The sequence below is a fragment of the Lissotriton vulgaris genome, chromosome 7 (assembly GCF_964263255.1).
Source record: "Lissotriton vulgaris chromosome 7, aLisVul1.2, whole genome shotgun sequence".
Lineage (NCBI taxonomy): Eukaryota > Metazoa > Chordata > Amphibia > Caudata > Salamandridae > Lissotriton > Lissotriton vulgaris.
In genome coordinates, this window is record NC_141695.1 from 1,604,606,057 (window position 1) to 1,604,625,550 (window position 19,494).

At 47.1% G+C, this 19,494-nt stretch overlaps 1 protein-coding gene across 2 annotated transcripts in view; it reads right to left on the minus strand.

Moving 5' to 3' along the window:
- LOC147706079 (serine/threonine-protein phosphatase 4 regulatory subunit 1-like) overlaps positions 1–19,494 on the minus strand; it is a 342,243-nt gene that overhangs the window by 248,448 nt on the left and 74,301 nt on the right. For both annotated transcript variants that reach the window (XM_086932523.1, XM_086932522.1), the window contains one exon: positions 15,296–15,428. In XM_086932523.1, the coding sequence (XP_086788649.1) occupies positions 15,296–15,428 (133 nt within the window). The remainder of the gene's footprint in view (positions 1–15,295; positions 15,429–19,494) is intronic.

Consider the following 19,494-nt stretch of genomic DNA (forward strand, 5'->3'; position numbering starts at 1 on the left):
CTCGCCAGCGAGACTGCGCATGTGCGCAACCCATAGAGACGAGACCTAATAAACGTAGAAGGTTGCCAGGTCACCTATGTTTATGCGTACCTGCAAGTCTACAATAGACATTTCGTGACGATTGAGCCTGTAATCATTTGTTTGTTATCGTCTGGAACAAATATCAGTCATGTTTATTTTCATGGAGTAGGAGAATAAGGGAACTTGAGTAACTGAGTCTACATTTAACCCCTTCGCTGCGGGGGTTAATCCCCCGCTGTGCTGGGGGGGGCGGGCGCGCACAGCGCCCCCATGCTCGCTCGTCATGAGCTACAGCACTCCTGTGCTCATGACGAGCTCAGCTCGTCACAGGTGTATTGCCTCCCGTGGAACGCTCAGCACAGCGGGGGAATTCTTCCAGCACCTGAGAGTTCCACGGGCCATGACGAGCTGAGCTCGTCATGAGCACCGAAGCGCCGTGGCTCATGACGAGCTCAGCTCGTCATGAGTGTCCAAGGAGTTAACTATTAAGCCGGGTCTGGTGGCTCATTGCACTAATGCGTCCACTGCAGAGGCCGGTGTTAGACCTCATGGTCACAGGTTCAAATACCGGAGGGTCCACTCAGCCTTTCATCCATCTGAGGTCGATAAAATGAGTACCACTGAGTTGGGTAACAAACACCTGTTAGTTATTCAGTGCCAAGTTGCCTACGGGTGAATGTGCGCTTTATAAAATACACGTTGTGTTATTCAAGACGGAAAGTAAGATGAGAGCACATTTTTAAACAAAATGTATTTTCCTAGTTGCTCAATGAGATTGTTCTGCTTTATAGGGGTGAGACATAGCATGGCTGTATACTGTCCTTAAAGATAAGAGTGGGGTTTTAAGAGTATCTAACATTGAGAAAGAAACAGGGAAGTTTATTTTTTTGCTTAAGTTGGAATTGTCAACTTTTGATGAATTTGACTTTGTTTTGATCACAATTCCATTCATTGACGAAGGTGGACTCTTGATTAGTTATTAAGTTAGCAATGTCTGAATGATGTACACATTATATAGCATGAACGTCAGTAGTCATGTAATGGGCATGGAGCAGAAAGGGCAGACAGGGTCTTGAAGCATGTTTTATTCGAATGAACAAGTTACTTACCTTCGGTAACAATTTTTCTGTAAGAAACATAGGTTAGGACCCCCCCCCCCCCCCTCTCTCTTCTTTTTCTTCCTCACCCTCTCTCTCTAAGGGAAAGAGACAACAAATGTACTATGAACAACTGCCTATGTATATGTATATTCAACTTTTATTTTTCAATAAAAATCTTTTAAATCAAAAAAAAAAAGAAACATAGGTTAGTTATAGATTCCTTACCTTAGAATCACCCCCAGTCTTTAGACTGGCTCCGGAAAGTTTTTTGTCAGCAGTACCCCTGCGTGTCTAAAGGTGGCGTTGGTTGGCTCCGCGTTAGTCGTCGTTGTGATCGCCGGGATGAAGTCGCAGCAGCTACTTAGACGCCATCCTCACGTGCTGACGTCAGTTCTGTACACAACTTTCCTCACCAGTAGCGCAGAGCCATGCAAGACACTGACCACTAGTGCACAAAACTAGGGCCCTGAAAGGAAGTCCTTAACCCTAGAAATCAGTTTGCAGAACGGGGAGGATGGGTGGGGCAGTAAGGAATCTATAACCTATGTTTCTTACAGATATATTGTTACCAAGGGTAAGTAACTTATTCATCTGAAAGAAACAGTTAATTATAGATTCCTTACCTTAGAATAGATACCCCAACAATACCAACCCCGGCGGTGGGTCTGCGAACCAAGTTCACACCAGAAAATCCTGGAGAACAGAGCGGCCATAGAAGCCGTCTCTCCGGACTAGACAGCCCAGGCAGTAGTGTTTGGTGAACGTGTGCAGCGATGTCCCCGTTCACCAAACACTACTGTCCCAAAGCAGTAGTAGCTGCCATCGCCCTGGTGGAATGGGTACGCAGCCTTACTGGAGGCTACTTCTTTGCCAAACAATAGCAGGCTTTGATGCACAGAACGACTCACCTGGAGATGGTCCATTTGTGCACGACCCAACATTTCTTCGCACCCACGTAACCAACAAAGAGCTGGTCGTCTACCCAGAATTATTTGGTGCGGTTCAAGTAGAAGGAAAGCGCACGTTTTGGATCCAGGCGGAGAACCTTCTCTTCTTCTTTCGAAGGATGCAGAGATGGAAAGAAGGTGGGCAAAGTGATGGTTTGGCCAATGTGAAAAGAAGTAACCACCTTGGGAAGAAACTAAGGTCGTTCTAAGGACAACCTTGTCCGGATGAATAGCCAGAAAGGGAGACTTGGAAGAAAGAGCTTGTAGCTCACTCACCCTGCGTACAGAGAAGCTGGCCACCAAAAAGGCAGTTGTCAAGGTTAAGAGCCTAGGAGGACAGTTGTGGAGCGGCTCAAAGAGAGCGCACATCAAATAGGTAAGAACCAAGTTCAAGTCCCACTGAGGCATTATGAAGGGAACAGGAGGAAAGAGATGAGTAATGCCCTTAAGAAATTGATTTACAACAGGGGCCTTGAAAAGAGAAGGCTGATCAGGAAGCCTAAGGAAGGCTGAAATGGACGAAAGGTAGCCCTTAAGAGTCCCCAGAACAAAGCCCTGCAGGGCAAAGGAAAGGAAGAACAATAGAACCTCAGAAAGAGGGGCGGAAAATGGATCCACAACCTTTGCTGTGCACCATGCCTTAAATATATTCTATCTACAGGCGTATACCGTTTTAGCGGAGAGACACCTGGCTGCCAAGATTACATCCCAGACTTTGGGAGGCAGGTCAAACAACATAAACTGCCGCCGCTCAATCTCCACTCAAGGAGGTGGAGGCTGGACAGGTCTTCTTGACCAATCTGGAGCCACAAGAATGACTTGGGCCCCGATCGAGCTTGATCTTCTTCAGCACTCTGGGCAGGAGTGGTATAGGCAGAAAGGCGTACACAAAACCGCAACTCCACTAGCCACGAAAAGCATCGCCTAGCGAGTGCTGCCTTGGAAATTTCAACACACAGAATTGCTGACCCCACCCTGCCCTATTTGTTGCAGTACCACATGGCGGTGATGTTGTCCGCTAACACCTGCACTACTCTTCCCTGGACAGAGGCAAGAAATGCTTTGAGTGCAGGACAAATCGCCCGAAGCTCCGGAAGCTTGATGTGGAGCCACCGGAGACCAGATGCCTCTGAACTCCACCTATACCATGTGGCCATCCCATCCCAGAAGGGATGCATCTGTCACCACTGTGTGTTCTAGTTGGGAGAGGGATCTGCCGTTGATCCAATCCTGGTTCATAGCCACCATTTCAATTGTCATGCAGTGCCATCCAAGATCTGGCTGCAATCGGAAAGATTCCCCTAACATTGCGCCCACTGCAACTTCAAATCCCACTGCAGAGCCTGTATATGCCAGCTGGCATGATCGACCAGCAGAAGGACACGAGGCCCAGAAGCCTCTGGGTCATTCTAACCAAAAACCCAGGTTAGAGGCTGAAAGATCGGAATCATAGCCCTAATATCCCGCACTCGCTGTTCGGGAGGATAAACCCAAAACTGCATAGTGTCCAGAACCGCTCCGATGAAGAGAAGCTCCTGAGAGGGGGTCAGGTGTGACTTTGGTACGATGATGAAGAACCCCAGCAAATGCAAGAGGTCAGCCGTATTCTGGAGGTGGGTGACGACAGCCTGGGGCGGCCCGCCTTCAACAGCCAGTCGTCAAGATAGGAGAAGACTGGAACCCCTAACCCGCGCAGATGAGCTGGGACCACCGCCATCACTTTTGTGAACACCCGAGCGTCGCCGTTAAGGCCAAAGGGGAGCACGGTAAACTGAAAATGCGCATGGCCTACCATGAACCGCAGGTGACACCGGGGGCCGGCAGGATGGGGATGTGAAAGTAAGCGTACTGCAAGTCCAACGCTACCATCCAGTCTCCAGGGTCGAGGGCAGACAAGACCTGAGTGAGCGTCAACATTTTGAACTTCTCCTTCAGGAGGAAGCGGTTGACGTTCCTGAGATCCAAGATAGGACGCAGGCCTTGGTCTTTCTTGGGTAACAGAAAGGAGTGGGAATAGCAACCTACTTCTGGGACAGGAATGCCCTCAATGGTACCCTTGGCCAAGAGTGCCGAAACTTCATGTTGGAGAAAGGAGCCTGGTGATCCTCCGAAATACGATGGGAGGTGGCATGGAAGGAGGGGTGGTCTCGAAGGGGAGGGAATAGCCCCTTCGGACTATCTGCAAAACCCACCTGTCCGACGTGATGGGGCGCCAGTGGGGGAAGTGATGGCGGAGACTGCTGCCCACTGGTGTTTGTTGGCCCTTGAAGGTCAGACTAGGAGGGCTTGGAGACTGCTGCAGAGGAGGCTGTGGTGGACGGGCCCACCCGTTGGCCCGCAGAACCATGTCGGTGGTTCTCACGTCCCTGGCCGCGCTGGGACTGAACAGCCTACGCCGGCCTGCGGCTCTAGGCGGGACGTAGTAGGCACCCCTTCCGTAGCTACAAAAGGAAGACCACGCAGGGCGGGTGGTGGAGGCCCAAGGACCTGGCCATAGCCCAAGAGTCCTTAAAGTGCTCTAGTGCGCTGTCTGCCTTGTCACCAAAAACGCAACGTCCATTAAAAGGCATGCCCATTAGGGTGTATTGGACATCCCGGGAAAAAACAGTCAAACGCAACTAGGCGTAGCATCGCAAGACTACTGACGTGGAAACCGTCCGGCAGTATCCAGCCCACAGCAGATGGTAAACTTCGCTGTGTCTCTCCCCTCGCCAACTGCACGAGTGAGTATGGCCCAGGCCACCTAGGGGCACTGAGGGACCACCTGCGCCACCATAGCCCACACACAGTGGGAATAACGGCCCAACAGACATGCAGTGTTTGCCGACCGCAGTCCCAAGCTGGAGGAAGAAAAAATCTTCTTCCCTAGTTGGTCCATCTTTTTGGATTCCATATCAGGTTGAGTTGTAGGGAATGCGCCTTTGAACGTGGAGGCTTGGACCACCAAGCTCTCAGGGATGGGTGTTGAGAGAGAAAAGTGGGGTCGACGGGGCTGGGCAGTGGCGTCTGGCAATCATGTCCACAGGAGCTCCTGTGTTGGGCTTGCACCAAGTGCCCAAAAGGATATCCGTGAGGGCTTCATTAAACGGAAGCAGGGCTCCTAAGAGCTGGCTACCATTTGAAGGTCCTTTGTCAGAAGGTTAGTCCTGACTGCCACCGTAAGTAGTACAAGATGGAGAGCCTCGGCCGCCCTACCAACACCACTGCGTACGACGCTCCCTCCTTCGTAGCCACGGTAGGAGGAGACAACATGCTTAAGTCTGGGGAGGTATCCAGACCACTGGCATCCCCCAGTTACTCTCTCCAGTCCGGATCGTAATCTAACTAGTCTGTTAAAGGGTCACCAGACCCCACCCAGTCTTCCTCACCCTCCTCTGGCTGCCAATCTGGCTGAAATTGGCCAGGGTGGAACACAGGGACAAGAAAGTACCCATCGGCACCAGATCAGTCATCGGTCAACGCCGGTCCGGCTCCATGTCCACATCGGGGCGGAAGCCGGAGTCGACGCTGGCTGGGGGTCCAGCCGGTGTCAGCTGCGGACGTGGTGCAGGTGTAATCGACGCCGGTGGAGGTGTAACGAGGTCGACCGGCACCGATTCGGATCCAGACATGGATCCAAGGTGGCCCTGCGGTGCCGAAGACACCGGCTTCGACGGCCTAGGGCCCGAGCAGAGTCCGCTGGGCCCTGATGCGCGCCGGCAGAGTCGGGCTGCCCAAAGATGGCATGCATCGCTTCATAAAATTGAAAAAGCTGGGCAGGGGTCGCTGCCGGTCCCGGGAAGGGAGGGAATGCCGGTGTCGACCCTGAATGCTCTGCACGCAGAGCTACGGGAGGGGCACCTCCCGCTCCATTTGTCGCGTCAGCCGACGGATGAGTGGAAGTTGAAGAGCGACGATGCTTCTTCGACTTCTTCTTGTGCTGCGACTTACCTGACCCCCGAGTGCGAAGACTTAAAGGAAGAGTGATTATGAATCCGCTTTCGGTCCCTCGACCTCCCATGCGACCGGGACCTTGAGCGACTCGGAGCGGACTGCCGCACCTCATAGAGCTTCTGGGACCACTCCCACAAAGACTTCGGAACCATTGTTCGGCAGTCGGAGCACGACTTGGGGTCGTGATCGCGCTCCAGGCAGTAGACGCACACGCAGTGCAGATCGGTCACAGACATCAGCCAGTTACAGGAACCTCGAAGCCGGGCATCCCTGACGTGCACCAGGAGTCGAAGACTCAAAAACGGTGTCGACAAAAGTCGCAAAAAAGTCAGTCAAAAAGTGACTGGAGGTAGCGCTCTCTCCGGATCAGCGCTTGCTGGCGTGGAAAAAGAAAGAAATGAAGCAGGCGCGCGAGGGCGGCGTCTAAGTAGCTGCAGTGACGTCATCCCAGCGACCACAACGCGAACGACTAATGCGGAGGCAACAGATGCCACCTCTGGATGCGCTGGGGTACTGCTGACGAAAAACTATCCAGATCCAGTCTGCCGCCTGGGGGTAATTCTAAGGTAAGGAATCTATAACTATCCGTTTCTTTCAGATTAAAACGTCAATGAGTGCACATTTTGTAAGAGAAATTGGTTACGTCATGGACTGTGTTTAATGGGAGGACAAAGTGCAATGTTCTTGGATTGATAGAATTTGGGTTTGAGGTTAATAACTACATGAGCAGAGATCGGATTTAACTACATTTGGCAAATGTTACTTTAACAAGGTGTGTAGAAAGTAAGAAATAGCTGGGAAGGACTAGAAGAAAACAAATGTGCGGAACAGGGGTGAGAGTATTTCTAAAGGAGCAGCAATTTAGGTTTTAAGGGACAGACTGTCTTATAAAAGAGGCTGCTGGTATCAACTAAAGCAGGCTTAAGAATATGAATGGCTGATCTCAGAAGAAATGCACAGAAAAACTTTCAAGGAAGCTACCTTAAACGTAAAGTTATAGCGCTGAAGATTTGTATTTATAGTGCTGCGGTTGTAGCTTAATAGTGCTGTATCTCGCGGGAGGAGCTACGCGCGGGACCAAGATGGCCGCGTGAGACCTGAGCTCCGTAGAGCCCGCTCCTCTAAGTCTATCCTGTCTTGATCCTGCCACCCGAGAGTGAAATTCGACAATTGAGTCGGAAAGATAATAGTAGGCGAAAACTGGGACGAAAACGGATATTTCTACCCCTCCGGAGCGGCATCGGAAGATTCGGGCCCGACGCCTTCGGAGACCGGGGGCCATGGTATGCCTCTGAGACGGATGTTAATGCAACAACAGCGGCCTACGACACCGGAAGCCCCGGCTCGGTTCGGGCGTCGACGACCTCTTCGCCCATCTGAAAGTTGTGACATCGGAGAAGACCGACGCTGCATCACCGGCACGGACTGCGTGTTGTATGCACGACTGAGGTGTGATACAAGGTCCAAGGTGTGAAGTCCAGCGTTGGAAACACAAAAGCGGCGGCCATTACGATTGAGTCAATGGCGTCGAAACCAGACAACCAAAAGGCCTCATCGCGGGGTGGATGAGGGTTGAAAAATGTTCAGACCAATAAGATGGACAGATACGCACAGGCCACAGGTTCGCCAGTGGAACGGAGGAAATCTCCGCCGCTTGCAGGAGACTCCCTGGGGGAGGCCGTGGAGCCCACGCTGGCTGATGTCATGGCCGCCATAAACAAAGTACAGACGTCTATGGTGGAAAAAATAGACGCATTGGACAATAAACTAGACTCCGTGAAACTGGAGGTTAATCTATTGAGAGCTGACCATGCCAAGACGAGCGAAAAGGTTAAATCGCTAGACATCAAGACATCCAGCCTGGTGGACGACATGGCAGAGATGCAGCGGGAGTTCCGGGCCTTGCAAGCGGCCCATGAGGAAACGCGTCGGAAGTTGGACGAGTAGGAGGGCCGTAATAGGAGGAATAATATTCGAATCCTTGGAATACCGAGGAAATCGGAGAATCAGATCCCAGACTTATTTGTAGAGGACATTGTGCTGAACCACTTAAAGCTGAAGGGCCTCAGCAACTTTTTCACGGTTGAGCGGGCCCACAGAGTGTCGGGTGGACTGCCGAGACCCGGGGCGCCTCCTTGCCCGATGATAGCTAGAGTGCTGAACTATAGAGACAGGGATGTGATCCTGCAAGCGGCACGTTCCGCAGACCCGGTTCGCTTTGAGAACACGACTTTGTCCTTCTTTCCAGACTTCACCCAGGCTGTTCAGCGGCAAAGACAGATCTTCCTTCCTGTTAAAAGGAGACTGAGGGAAAAAGGAATATGTTATTCACTGCTTTTTCCGGCAAAGCTTCGGGTGGAGGTGGATGGGAAGGCATAGTTTTTTGATCATCCAGAGACGGCATCGGACTGGTTGGACAGCACCACGCGGCCTCGATCAGAGGAAAGGCGTGAGGACGCTGCAGAGGAACAGTGAGGCCAGAATTAGCAGATTGATGACTGCCGCAGGGTGGTGTGGTTTTATAGGAAACACATACATGACTATGACTCGGGTTGGTCTTACTTGGAGGGGGGGAGAAGGGGCTGAGGGCTGGATTCCCCCTCGTACTATCTTTAGTTAATTTGTTAGGGTCGGGCGACGGGCACACAGCGAGTTGGGGTTGGGAATTGTCCTTATGCAGGGGTGCAGGGAGGGGGGGTATATGTTTGTTAGTGATGTTGAGTTTTTGTTTTGGTTTGAGTTTTGTATGTATGTGCGTATTTCTGACTCAAGTGACTATCCAGTTTTGATCTTTCTCACGTATGGGTTCGAAGGCACGTGAAAAAAGAGGATCTGGGATGAAAGTGCTGAGCTGGAACGTGAATGGTTTAGGAGATAAGATCAAGAGGGGGATGGTTAGTCAACTCATTAGGAGACACTCCCAGGACGTAGCGTTGCTCCAGGAAACCCACCTAATTGATAACAAATGCATGGCTTTACACAAAGGGGGATACAAAATGGTGGTACATGCGGGTTTCACATCTGGTTCCAGAGGAGTGGGTATTCTGATCAAAAACTCCTTCCCTTCTCTGTACAGAAGACTTGGATTGATCAGCGGGGTAGATACGCTGGTGTCACTGGCCAGCCTGGGGGACAAACGTTTACTCTTCTGTTCATGTATGTGCCACCGGCCCTTCAGTCCGAGACGTTCAGAGACTTGAGCAACATATTCCTTGCGCTTCCCCTGGGAGGGCTAGTATTGGGTGGAGATTTTAATTTGGTGCTAGATGGTGAATTGGACTGCAGCCTGCCCCAGGTGCTGGCGCAATCAAAGAGATGGCTTCCAGAGTTCTTATGTACTCTTGGATTGATTGATAGCTGGCGTGCGCGCAACCCGAGATCCGTGCAGTACTCCCATGTTTCGGCCGCGCATAGATCCCTGTTCCGACTTGATTATGTCATCATTCCAGCGGCAGCGGCGCCTTCGATTCTGGAGGTCAGGTACCTGGGGAGAGGTATATCAGACCACTCCCCGCTATGGATTAGTCTCACGCTTGAACTTCCGGCAGCAGGTAGAGTGGCTCCTATTGGGGCTTGGAGATTGAAGGACCCCACGGTCCGGAAAGTAACTCTTAAGGTGGCAGACAGATACTTTTTGGAGAATGAGGGATCGGTTGAATCTGCCAGATCACTTTAGGAAGCATACAAAACTGTCATGAGGGGCGGAGTGTTGTCTATTGTTTCGAGGCGGAAGAGGGAAGGGCTGGCGGGGATTACCAGCAAGGAGGGAGAGGTCTCGCGTCTAGAGAGGCAGTTCGCTGCATCACCTACAGCGGCGGACCTCCACCTACGGAGGCTTTGGGAGGAAGAATATAGGACTTTGGCTAGCGAGAGCGCCGTGGCGCAACATAATGCGATGCAGAGCCGTATATATGAACATGGAGATAAGGCCGGGAAACTGATTGCTTGGTTGGAAACGGGGGAGCGAGCGTCTAGGTTAGTCCCGGAATTGGATAGTCAGGAGTGGGGTTTGATTTAAGACCCACAGGCGGTGGCAGATGAATTTGGAGAGTATTATCGGGGGGTTTATGAGGCCGGGAATGATTTCACGGAACAAGACAATGAAGAAATGATTAAAGATATTGTCAGGCCATGCCTTTCAGACAAGGATAGGAGCTTTCTTGACTCTGCTATTACAGATGATGAAGTCGCCCAGGCTTTACCGCAAGTTAACTCCGGAAAGGCCTCTGGCCCGAACGGAATGCCTATCGAGTTGTATAAGCTGAATGCCAACAGAGTAGCACTGTATCTCCGCGCCATGTTTCTCGAGAGTCGAGAGAAAGGAGAGCTCCCATATGATCAGCGGGTGGCCAATATAGCTGTTATTCATAAGCAAGCTAAGCCTAAGACGTGTTGCTCCTCCTACAGGCCCATATCGCTCCTCAATGTAGAGCAGAAGGTCCTGGCCAAGCTCCTTGCTACCAGATAAGTGAAGTTGATAACAACCCTGATCCATCCGGACCAATCCGGTTTTATGCCGCGGCGCAGCACAGCGTTGAATCTGCGTCAGCTGCATGGAGTACTTGGAGGGGCCTCAAGGGTTGGGGAACAAGCGGTCCTGGTGTCTATGGATGCCACAATGGCATTCGATTGAGTGGAATGGCCATATTTATTTGCGGTTTTGACCAAGCTGGGTTTCGGTGAGGAGTTTGTGAGTTGGGTGCGCTTACTGTATACGAAGCCACTGGCGAGGGTAGTTGTTAACAACTGCAAATCCCGGGACTTCTCCCTTGGAAGAGGTACCAGGCAGGGGTGCCCTCTGTCGCCGCTGCTCTTTGCATTGGCAATGGAACCATTGGCGGCGTGGGTGCGATGGGTAATCACTATACGCGGATTGAGCTGGTTGCCGGAATGGGAGGATAAAATATTGTTATATGCAGATGATGTCCTACTCTATCTTACTAAACCTAAGACCTCCTTCTGATATTTTCTGGATGTGCTTACTATCTTTGGGAGATACTCCGGTATAGCTATAAATTGGAGCAAATCAGTACTTTATGTCCTTGCCGGAGATCCCCCAGAGGTTCCGCATACCTGCCCCATCCGTATAGAGAAGGACGGATTTAAATACTCGGGAATTTACGTCTCGCTCGATCCGAAGCGGCGCTATGATAATAATCTGGTGTCTCCTCTGACTCGATGCCGAGGGGATGTGGAGCGCTGGAAGACTCTCCCGCTGTCCTTGTTTGGCAGAGCAACCCTGTTTAAGATGATGGCACTGCCATGATTCTTATATGCGTTACAGAATCAGACCCTCCAGGATTTCGCGGTTTGCCGCGAAATCGGCACTTTGGTAAACATTTCGCGATTTTTACAAAAGTGCCAGCGAAATCCAGATGTCCATTGTTGGGTGGTGTCTCAGCCAAAGCATCGAGCAGCTGCCCTGTGCCTTTACCAAAGAGACGGTGCACTGACTTGCTCCATGTCGGGTGGGTGAGGGCAGTGTGTCAGGGCTGTGATTAGAGGGGAACAGGGATGATGTATGAAGAATGGGGCAGAACTAGAACAAAGGATAAGTGGGTCTTATTTCAATATTAATACAGGTATGATCAGATCATTGGACACGTGATGAATAATTCTTCAAGAACATAAGCAAACACAGCCCTTCAATGAAAAATATGATATGCTTTTATATTCCTTTGGCTAGTGTTATAATATGAAATAGTGTAGACGGCCCAGTGCTCATGGCTGCATCATATGAAAAATAATAGGATGATACACATATATACATTGGACAAAAGAGATTTCCCCTATTTTTCAATTTTACATGGTCAAATTTAAATATTGGTTCCTTGTGTATGAAATCAATCTACTTAGAGAATTCTCTATTAAAAGAATCGATGTTTAGACCCACACCCTGATTCCAGTGGGTCTCCGCAGGACAACAAATGTTGCCTAGTACAACACCTCTGCGCTGTAGAAATCCTTACATGCTTAGACTGTCAGGTAACAATATCACATCAATAGCTCATCACAGCATAGACTAATTTAAACGTAGACTTTAGAAACAACCTCCAGGCCTAGCCAGTATCTGTACTGTAAGCTGGAGCGGAGCAGACAATCAACCGACCTGCGATACTTTAAATGTTTGAAGCTCAGTATACCCTAATTCCCATTAGAGGTAGAAAAGGTTTGTCCTGTATGTTGTTCTATATCAATAACGGGGACAATGCAAGGTAGGCTGGATCTATCGACGTAATGGCTGTATTGAAAGGGTAGACTGGGAAAAAACTACAAGGTCTTTTTTGTGAAATTGTAGGACAGCTCTTGTCTCTGAGCTAAAACCTGATCTACTAAGTCAATGGGGGCAGGGACCCCACTCAGAGATACTTTCACATGCTCAATGATATAGGAAAGGGGGTTGGGTAAATAGTGGTCCACGGCTCAACTGTGCAGGGTCTCAATATGCGGTCTCAAGTGCATGGGAACAGCTGTGGTGTAGACCGATGAGACTAAGATACCAGGAGGGTGAAGGATGGATAAAATCCTGGGAGAATGGGGCAGGACTAGGATCAGTAAAGGCAGAGGAAGACAGGGTCTCAGATCTAGGCAGCCTGAATGAGCGCCATTTTACAAAAGTGCCCATTAAGATATAGGTGTTTGTTGTAGGAAAAACTGCCAAATAAAATGCCGCTAAATTTCCATATTTGTGCCGCTAAATTTCCATATTTGTGCTGCTAAATTTCAATTTTTGTGCCACTAAATTTGCTAATCCATGCCGCTATATCCTGGGGGGTCTGCAGAATGCAATGGACCCTGTACCGGCGGCTTATTTCAGGGAGATAGAGGCCCTTCAGCTGTGCCTCTTGTGGGATCGTGGGGCTAGTATAGCTTTTAACAAATTGACTCGCTCCTGGTTTGATGGTGGTATTGGTCTGCCGGACTTGCAGAGGTATTACTGGGCCTCACATCTAGCCGCGTTGAATCACGTTCTTTATGGAGTCCCCGGAGATCCAGGCTATGCTATGGATAGAGGTCAGGCCCCGGGCGGCAGGATAGATAGAGCGTTATATTCTAGACTGGGTAGGTTTCCCCTTACGGGTCCAACGGCACATTCAGTACGGGTGTGGCACACTACCACCAAAAGCCTGGGTTGGGAGGGCAGACTTACATTGGCCACTCCGCTGCTGAATTCTGAAAAACTGGGTAGCCTATGGAAATCCAAAGGGTTTGATAAGTGGGACCTCATTGGAATCACTCAGATTAACCCCTTCGCTGCGGATGACGAGCTCAGCTTGTCATCTGCCACGGTGGTCGTGTGCGGATGACTAGCTGAGCTCGTAATGTAACGCGGCTTTTTAAAATTTGCCGCACACAGCGGGAAAAGCCGCCGCAGCAATGCGGTTAAGGATGTGTGGGGGAAAGGTTTGATACACACGGTTGACTCAATTGCAAATCAATATAGTTTCCACCAGAATGAATACTTTCGGTATTTGCAGGCGAGGCATTCGTTGTTAGAGCATATCCCTGAGGGAACGGAACTCCCTGAGGCGCCCGCTCTGGAGGACCGGGTCCTTGATGGTCATATCCCAGACGAGACTATCTCCCTGATATATTGCAAATTAATTAACAACGCAGAAGGCCCACTGGTTAGGCTTAGGTCACAATGGTGTGCAGATGGCCTTGAAATGGATGATGAGGACTGGATGGAGGCGCTATCCTCCCCCAAGGTGGTCGCTGTTCAGATGAGGCTTCGCCTGGTCCAATTTAAAGTGCTCCACAGAGTTTATGTTACCGGGACACGGCTCGTGCGAATGGGCAGAGCGCCTAGCGCAGCATGCAGGAGAGAATGTGGAGAAGTGGGCACATTGATGCATATTCTTTGGCACTGTACCTTCGTACAAAGTTACTGGGAGAAGATTCACGAGAAATTGAGAGTTATGTTGGGGTTGGAAGTACGTATGGAAGTCCGTAGATGCCTCTTGAATGTATGGGAACCGACGGATCTCAATGATTATCAGAAGCAATGGGTGACGTTGGCGTGCATGGTGGTCAAGCGAAACATCGCGCAGTTGTGGGGCGCCCGCCAGCCGCCTCAGGTGCATTAATGGGAAGAAGACCTCGACTGGTGTATGATGAGAGAACGGGGGGTCTATGTTGCCAGAGGCTGCCCCCGGAAGTGGGGGAAGGTATGGGGGGTTTGGAACCAGTATCGTGGAGGCCTTTGTGAAGCCCCTAGGGGAGATCCCGATGTTGCAGCACAGGAATCCGCTTGATCCTAATGTTTTTTCTATTAATTGATTGATCCTGCACAGTGCCCAATGAACCGTAGTGTTGTAATTGATTGCATTCACCTGAGATCTTATTTCTTTCTGTATTGTTTTATTCTATAATAAAAAGAGTTTAAAAAAAAATATTGCTGTATCTCAAATATAGTGGGAGCACAGCTAAATTATAGCATTGATGTATTGTAGGAACAGATACCATAGTGGTTCTTGCCACAGAAGAAGGAAGACTTTAAATATCTCCAACATATCAATGCTTCCATGCACTCTGTAACTCAATTGCAGAAGGTGACGAGGCACACCATGCAGTGAGTGAGGGTACTTAGCATCTACCTTGGCAACAGTCTTCAATTGTTTAGTGCTTACCCACACCCCAAATCTACCAGGGGAGTGGAAAGGTTTTTTCCACCTGCAAAGTTTTTAAATTACAAATTTAAACCGTCAGAAGATTTACATTTTTTGGTTTGCCTTTTGTCCGACCACCTTTATTTTCTGCAAATTGAGATCAATTTTCTGCCTACACTATGTAGTCAAACAAAAGAACACATGGCGCCCCGTTCATGATGTGCTAAACAATAAAAATATTCCAACATATTTCCATGCTGGAAAACATATGTACTATTTTTCGTTGCATTTTGCAAAGCTTTTCTCTGCAGTGACATAAATAAATCGTACTATTGTTTGCAGAGCATATCTCTGCAGTCACTTTTTTGTGTTAAACAATGATTTCTGTAATATACATTTCTGCAAAAGGTATAACTTTAATGCACACTGTCAAAAACAACTATGCATGTGTTGTGGTCTGCGTGGTGCTGAAGTACAAATAAAGTTAAACCTATAAAGTAGTGAAACGTAGGTTTTATTATAAACATCCTCAACATGTGTTCGCTTATTTTTTTCATTGAATTTTTGTAAAGCGTTCTGGGTGTAAACTGACAGCACAGCACGTTCGTATCATTCTATGGAATTCCCATGCAATCCCTACACCAAAATGTACCTGCACAAATTCCTAAAATACTTCATAACTTACCTGTTGAATATATTATCGCTGAAGGCGTATTTCTCCAGACGAGCAAGCGGAGTCAGGTTATCCTGCCCTGGGATGTCTAGGAATGCAGTGATTCGCATGCTTTCACAATCCGGCCCATAATCTTCAAACCCAACTAGAAGGTTAAAAAAATATATTCATTGCTCAGCAACTCGACACGCTCCAGTTCATTTCACTCTGCTATTATCATACAATTACTAGTGGGCTCCAAAACACAGAAAAACATACTTTCATTTATGTAGTAATGCATACATGTTGATTTCAATGACAACTGTCATCATATATTTAGAACTAGGGGTATTAGAAGATAATCAAACGGTTTTGCAAAAACAAGTTATTTATTGCAGTTTTAGAGCCTCAATAATTCATGTAGCTTCATCTATTATACCGAACGATTAAATATGAGCTATCAGAATTTAGCTATATTAGATAATGATCATGATCATCGAAACAGATTATATTTGAGTAGCGTTATATTTCTGATCCATTCAGGTCGTCCTTCTGTTGTCTAAAATTATAACAGAACTGTTCATCTGTGTAGATGTTGGATAGACAGGAGTTATCCTAGAGCATGGATCTTCTTTCCAATTTGGTGGCGAGGTGCTTGCTAGTTAACATGCAAAACATGAGGAAAACACCCAGAACACTTAGACGTATTTTGCAAACTGCACTTTTATGTAGCAACCTTCTCAGACAGGTAACTGAAATTCATGTGTGGAACATAGTCAGATCCCAGAGGAAAATCATTTAAATAAGAGCCCATTTTAAGGACTTGCTTCAGGGAAAAAACTAAAATTCTAAATACTGTAGAGAATCTCAGAGAGGTGAGAAGCAATTGTAACTATATAAATCATGCTCAGAATTACAAGGAATGTCCATACAATATACAGTTCCAAGAAAGTGGAGAAGCGGGGTCAATGGTTAGAGCGGCAGACCCTGATGCACAGGTCTGGCCCGGGACCAGGGTTCAATTCCCGCCTCTGTGGCTCTTGGACTCAATCTCCCCAGACCTGATAATTCTCGCCTCGGTGCCTTGTCTAATCATGGGTCCCACTCTGACTCTGGGCAATAGCTCGCTTAATCTCCACAACGGCCCCAGCAGCGCTTGGATGCCTGGCTTCACCTTGGGGTGCCCAGGAGTGGACATCTCTCAGGAAAGCCAGGAAGGGTTCCACAGTGGTATGAATTCAGCGCTACGAGACCTCAGGGTAGAAGTGCGCTATATAAATACAAACACATTTACATAAATACAAACAAAGACAAGAAAGCAAAGCACAAGCAGCTACTGCCTCTAACTATCAAGTCTACGTCTAATTAAAGAGCTATTGATGTTTCTATGTTCTGATCTTCACCTACGAAGAGTGAAACATCGCTAAATACTATAAGCCTAGGATATGAAATGATTAAAATAAGATTGGATTTTATTGTATTGATGTTGCTTAACTTGATTTCGAGCACTCGTATGAATGGGAAGTTCTGAATGAAAACTAATGTCTTATGCAAGAAAGTCTAGGAGACTAAAAATAGAGGATCCAAAATTAGACAGAAAAGGCAACTTTTGTAGTTCAACATTAGTTCTATTTCACATCAGATTTGAAGTGCAAAAACATCAAAATGCAGATTGTTTTATAATACATGGCATTCTGCAACAACTTTATGAAAAACCATCTAAATTTCTTTATAATAGGTGAATTGTGAGGCACCCAATCCCCGATTATAAAGAAATGAGTTAGAATTCGACTGTAATAACTTATTACAGTCGAGTTCTGAGGTCACAGTGCCAGCAGCCAGATGGGAAAGCCAGGCCAGGTACAGAGCGTAATTAAAGCATCTTTACTATTCGTTCTTCTGCTCTGTTTTTCTAGCTGCAGACTGACAAGCAGAAAGTAGATATTTATGGCACCGTGTTTCATTTTTACACTCCTTTGGTAATTAAAGAAAAGTTCGAATCTTTGAGCATATGTCTCCTGCACCATATACATATAAAAAAGGAACCTGTTTTAAACTGCTTCTATAATTTTACTGCAACAATGATCGAACAGCTTTTTCTGTGTTTAATTTTGCACTAGAGATTCTATTTTTATATATATATTCCTGTTAAAGAGTCACGTACCACAGATTTAATTGTGTTGTAGGAAATATGATGGTGTGACCATGTATTAAGGAATAAAGTACCCCATCATACATGAGAAGGATATTGTAAGTCAACTTAGAATTCTATAACCGGTCTTCAGGCTCTTTACTCTATATGGTCACATAACTCCTTGGTGACTTGGAATATCCTTATAATGTACGGTAGGGGATACTTTATGTCATATATCCACACCGAAAATGAATACATCATGGCTTGATTTTCATCAAGGGCAATCGAGGAAATTACCCTTAATGAATTTAGAATTTAAGGGATTGTTTTCTCTAAGCGAAGTGTGATGTGGATGTAGGCTTTCTACTGGTCCTCGTCTTCCACTTAACCCAGTGTTTTCATTCATGTTCCCTAGTTCTTTCTACCTTTCTTTTTCTACAAGCTTACTTTTACCACTCTCCATATCTTCCTCACTTACCCCAGCCTACTTTTCCTCAATTTGTTAGATTTTTGCTTTCTATTCCTACTTTGCAGACAGACATATTCATCAGTTCCTCTCTCTATTAGATCATTCTCCTATTTTACTCTTAAATCCTCCCACTGGTTTATTTCTCTAATAATTATATCTTATTTACCCTCGGCATCACTTGCCCTTCCACCTTGTCTCTTGATTAGAACTTAATCTCTCACCCTCTATCTTTAGCAGACTCTCACAGATTCAATCTATAAAGGAGTGATTAATTTAATCATGGCATACTTGGAATTGAATCAGTATTGATGAATTGTGCAGGTGAGGAGCTTTAAGATGAATTAGTAACTCTACTTTATAGAAAACTCCCTATTCACGGATATTTAAAAAATGGCCACTGGATTGGTACTCTAAAAACAACAGTAAAAGTTAGAATAGTGGCTCCAGAGGTGACAGCTACAATTTAGTATAAAGAAATGCAGAAACAAGTACTTCATTGGAGAGGAGGTTTTTAAGGCAACTAAATGGTCACAATATTTGGGAGTAGCTCTCAAAGACCATAAGGGCCAACGAAACAACCTTCCAACTTAATATGCTTTGAAGGTAATCCAGTTTTTGCAAACAAGCCACAGACCAGAACCAACTCGAGCACAGGGGTATATGGTTATGTAACATTAATCAGATACAATACTTTTACATAATACAAAAACCAGATTCTGTCAAGGAAAGTAAAATTCTAACACTATGCATCATCAGTACCACTTAAGCCAGCATACGGAATGGAATTCATTGGTTGTCTAATACTTACCTCACAATCTGTCAGGTCAAGCACAGGGGCAAGAAACACCTTCACCGAAGGCCAATTACAACGTGTGAAAACCCTGACTGGGGACATTCCTGCCCAGTCACTGTGAATTCAACTGAAGAACATCCTTTTTAGGTCATAGCTTACCAGACAGCATAGCTGTCTGCATATTTTAAACACAACTTGGGGCCTTTCAGAAAGTTGACATAGGAATGCATTCTGCCTGTTGATTATCATTGGCTTTGTGGTTTGTAACTTACATTGTCTAGCATTCTATATGCTGCCTTTATTTGCTTTAGGCTCTAAAGGTTCACTTTGTCCCTTTTAAGAAAACCGTGTTTACAGTATTCTTCTACAAACTTGCATTGAGCATACAGGCCTTTTTAGGGCTCGCCTAGCATTGAAGCACATGCGCTACTCGCTCTGCGAGGGCTTCTTGTAATCAATACACTTTTAGAAGTGGTGTTTCGGCTCTGCCTGTTAACTTGATTGGTTTGCGTCATTCGTTATAATAAGCGGTGTCGTCTGATTGTAACTGAGGCTTTTTAGTTCCTCCTCGTTACCGCCCTGTCCTCTTTTAGTCCCGCCCACCCGGACTGGATCTTTTAACGGCGGCGTGAGACGTCTTTTATAATTATGGGCTCAGCACTTTTTTGTTTACCATTACTGGCATGTGGGTTGTGCGTTTAGCACTGTGTTACGCTTGTGTAATAATGATTTTTTTTTCACCCTTACTGTCATGTGGGTTTTGCGTAACTATCGTGAAGCATTTAACTAATTATAATTGATACTAAACGCTTGGGGCTTGTGCAGATATGTAGGCA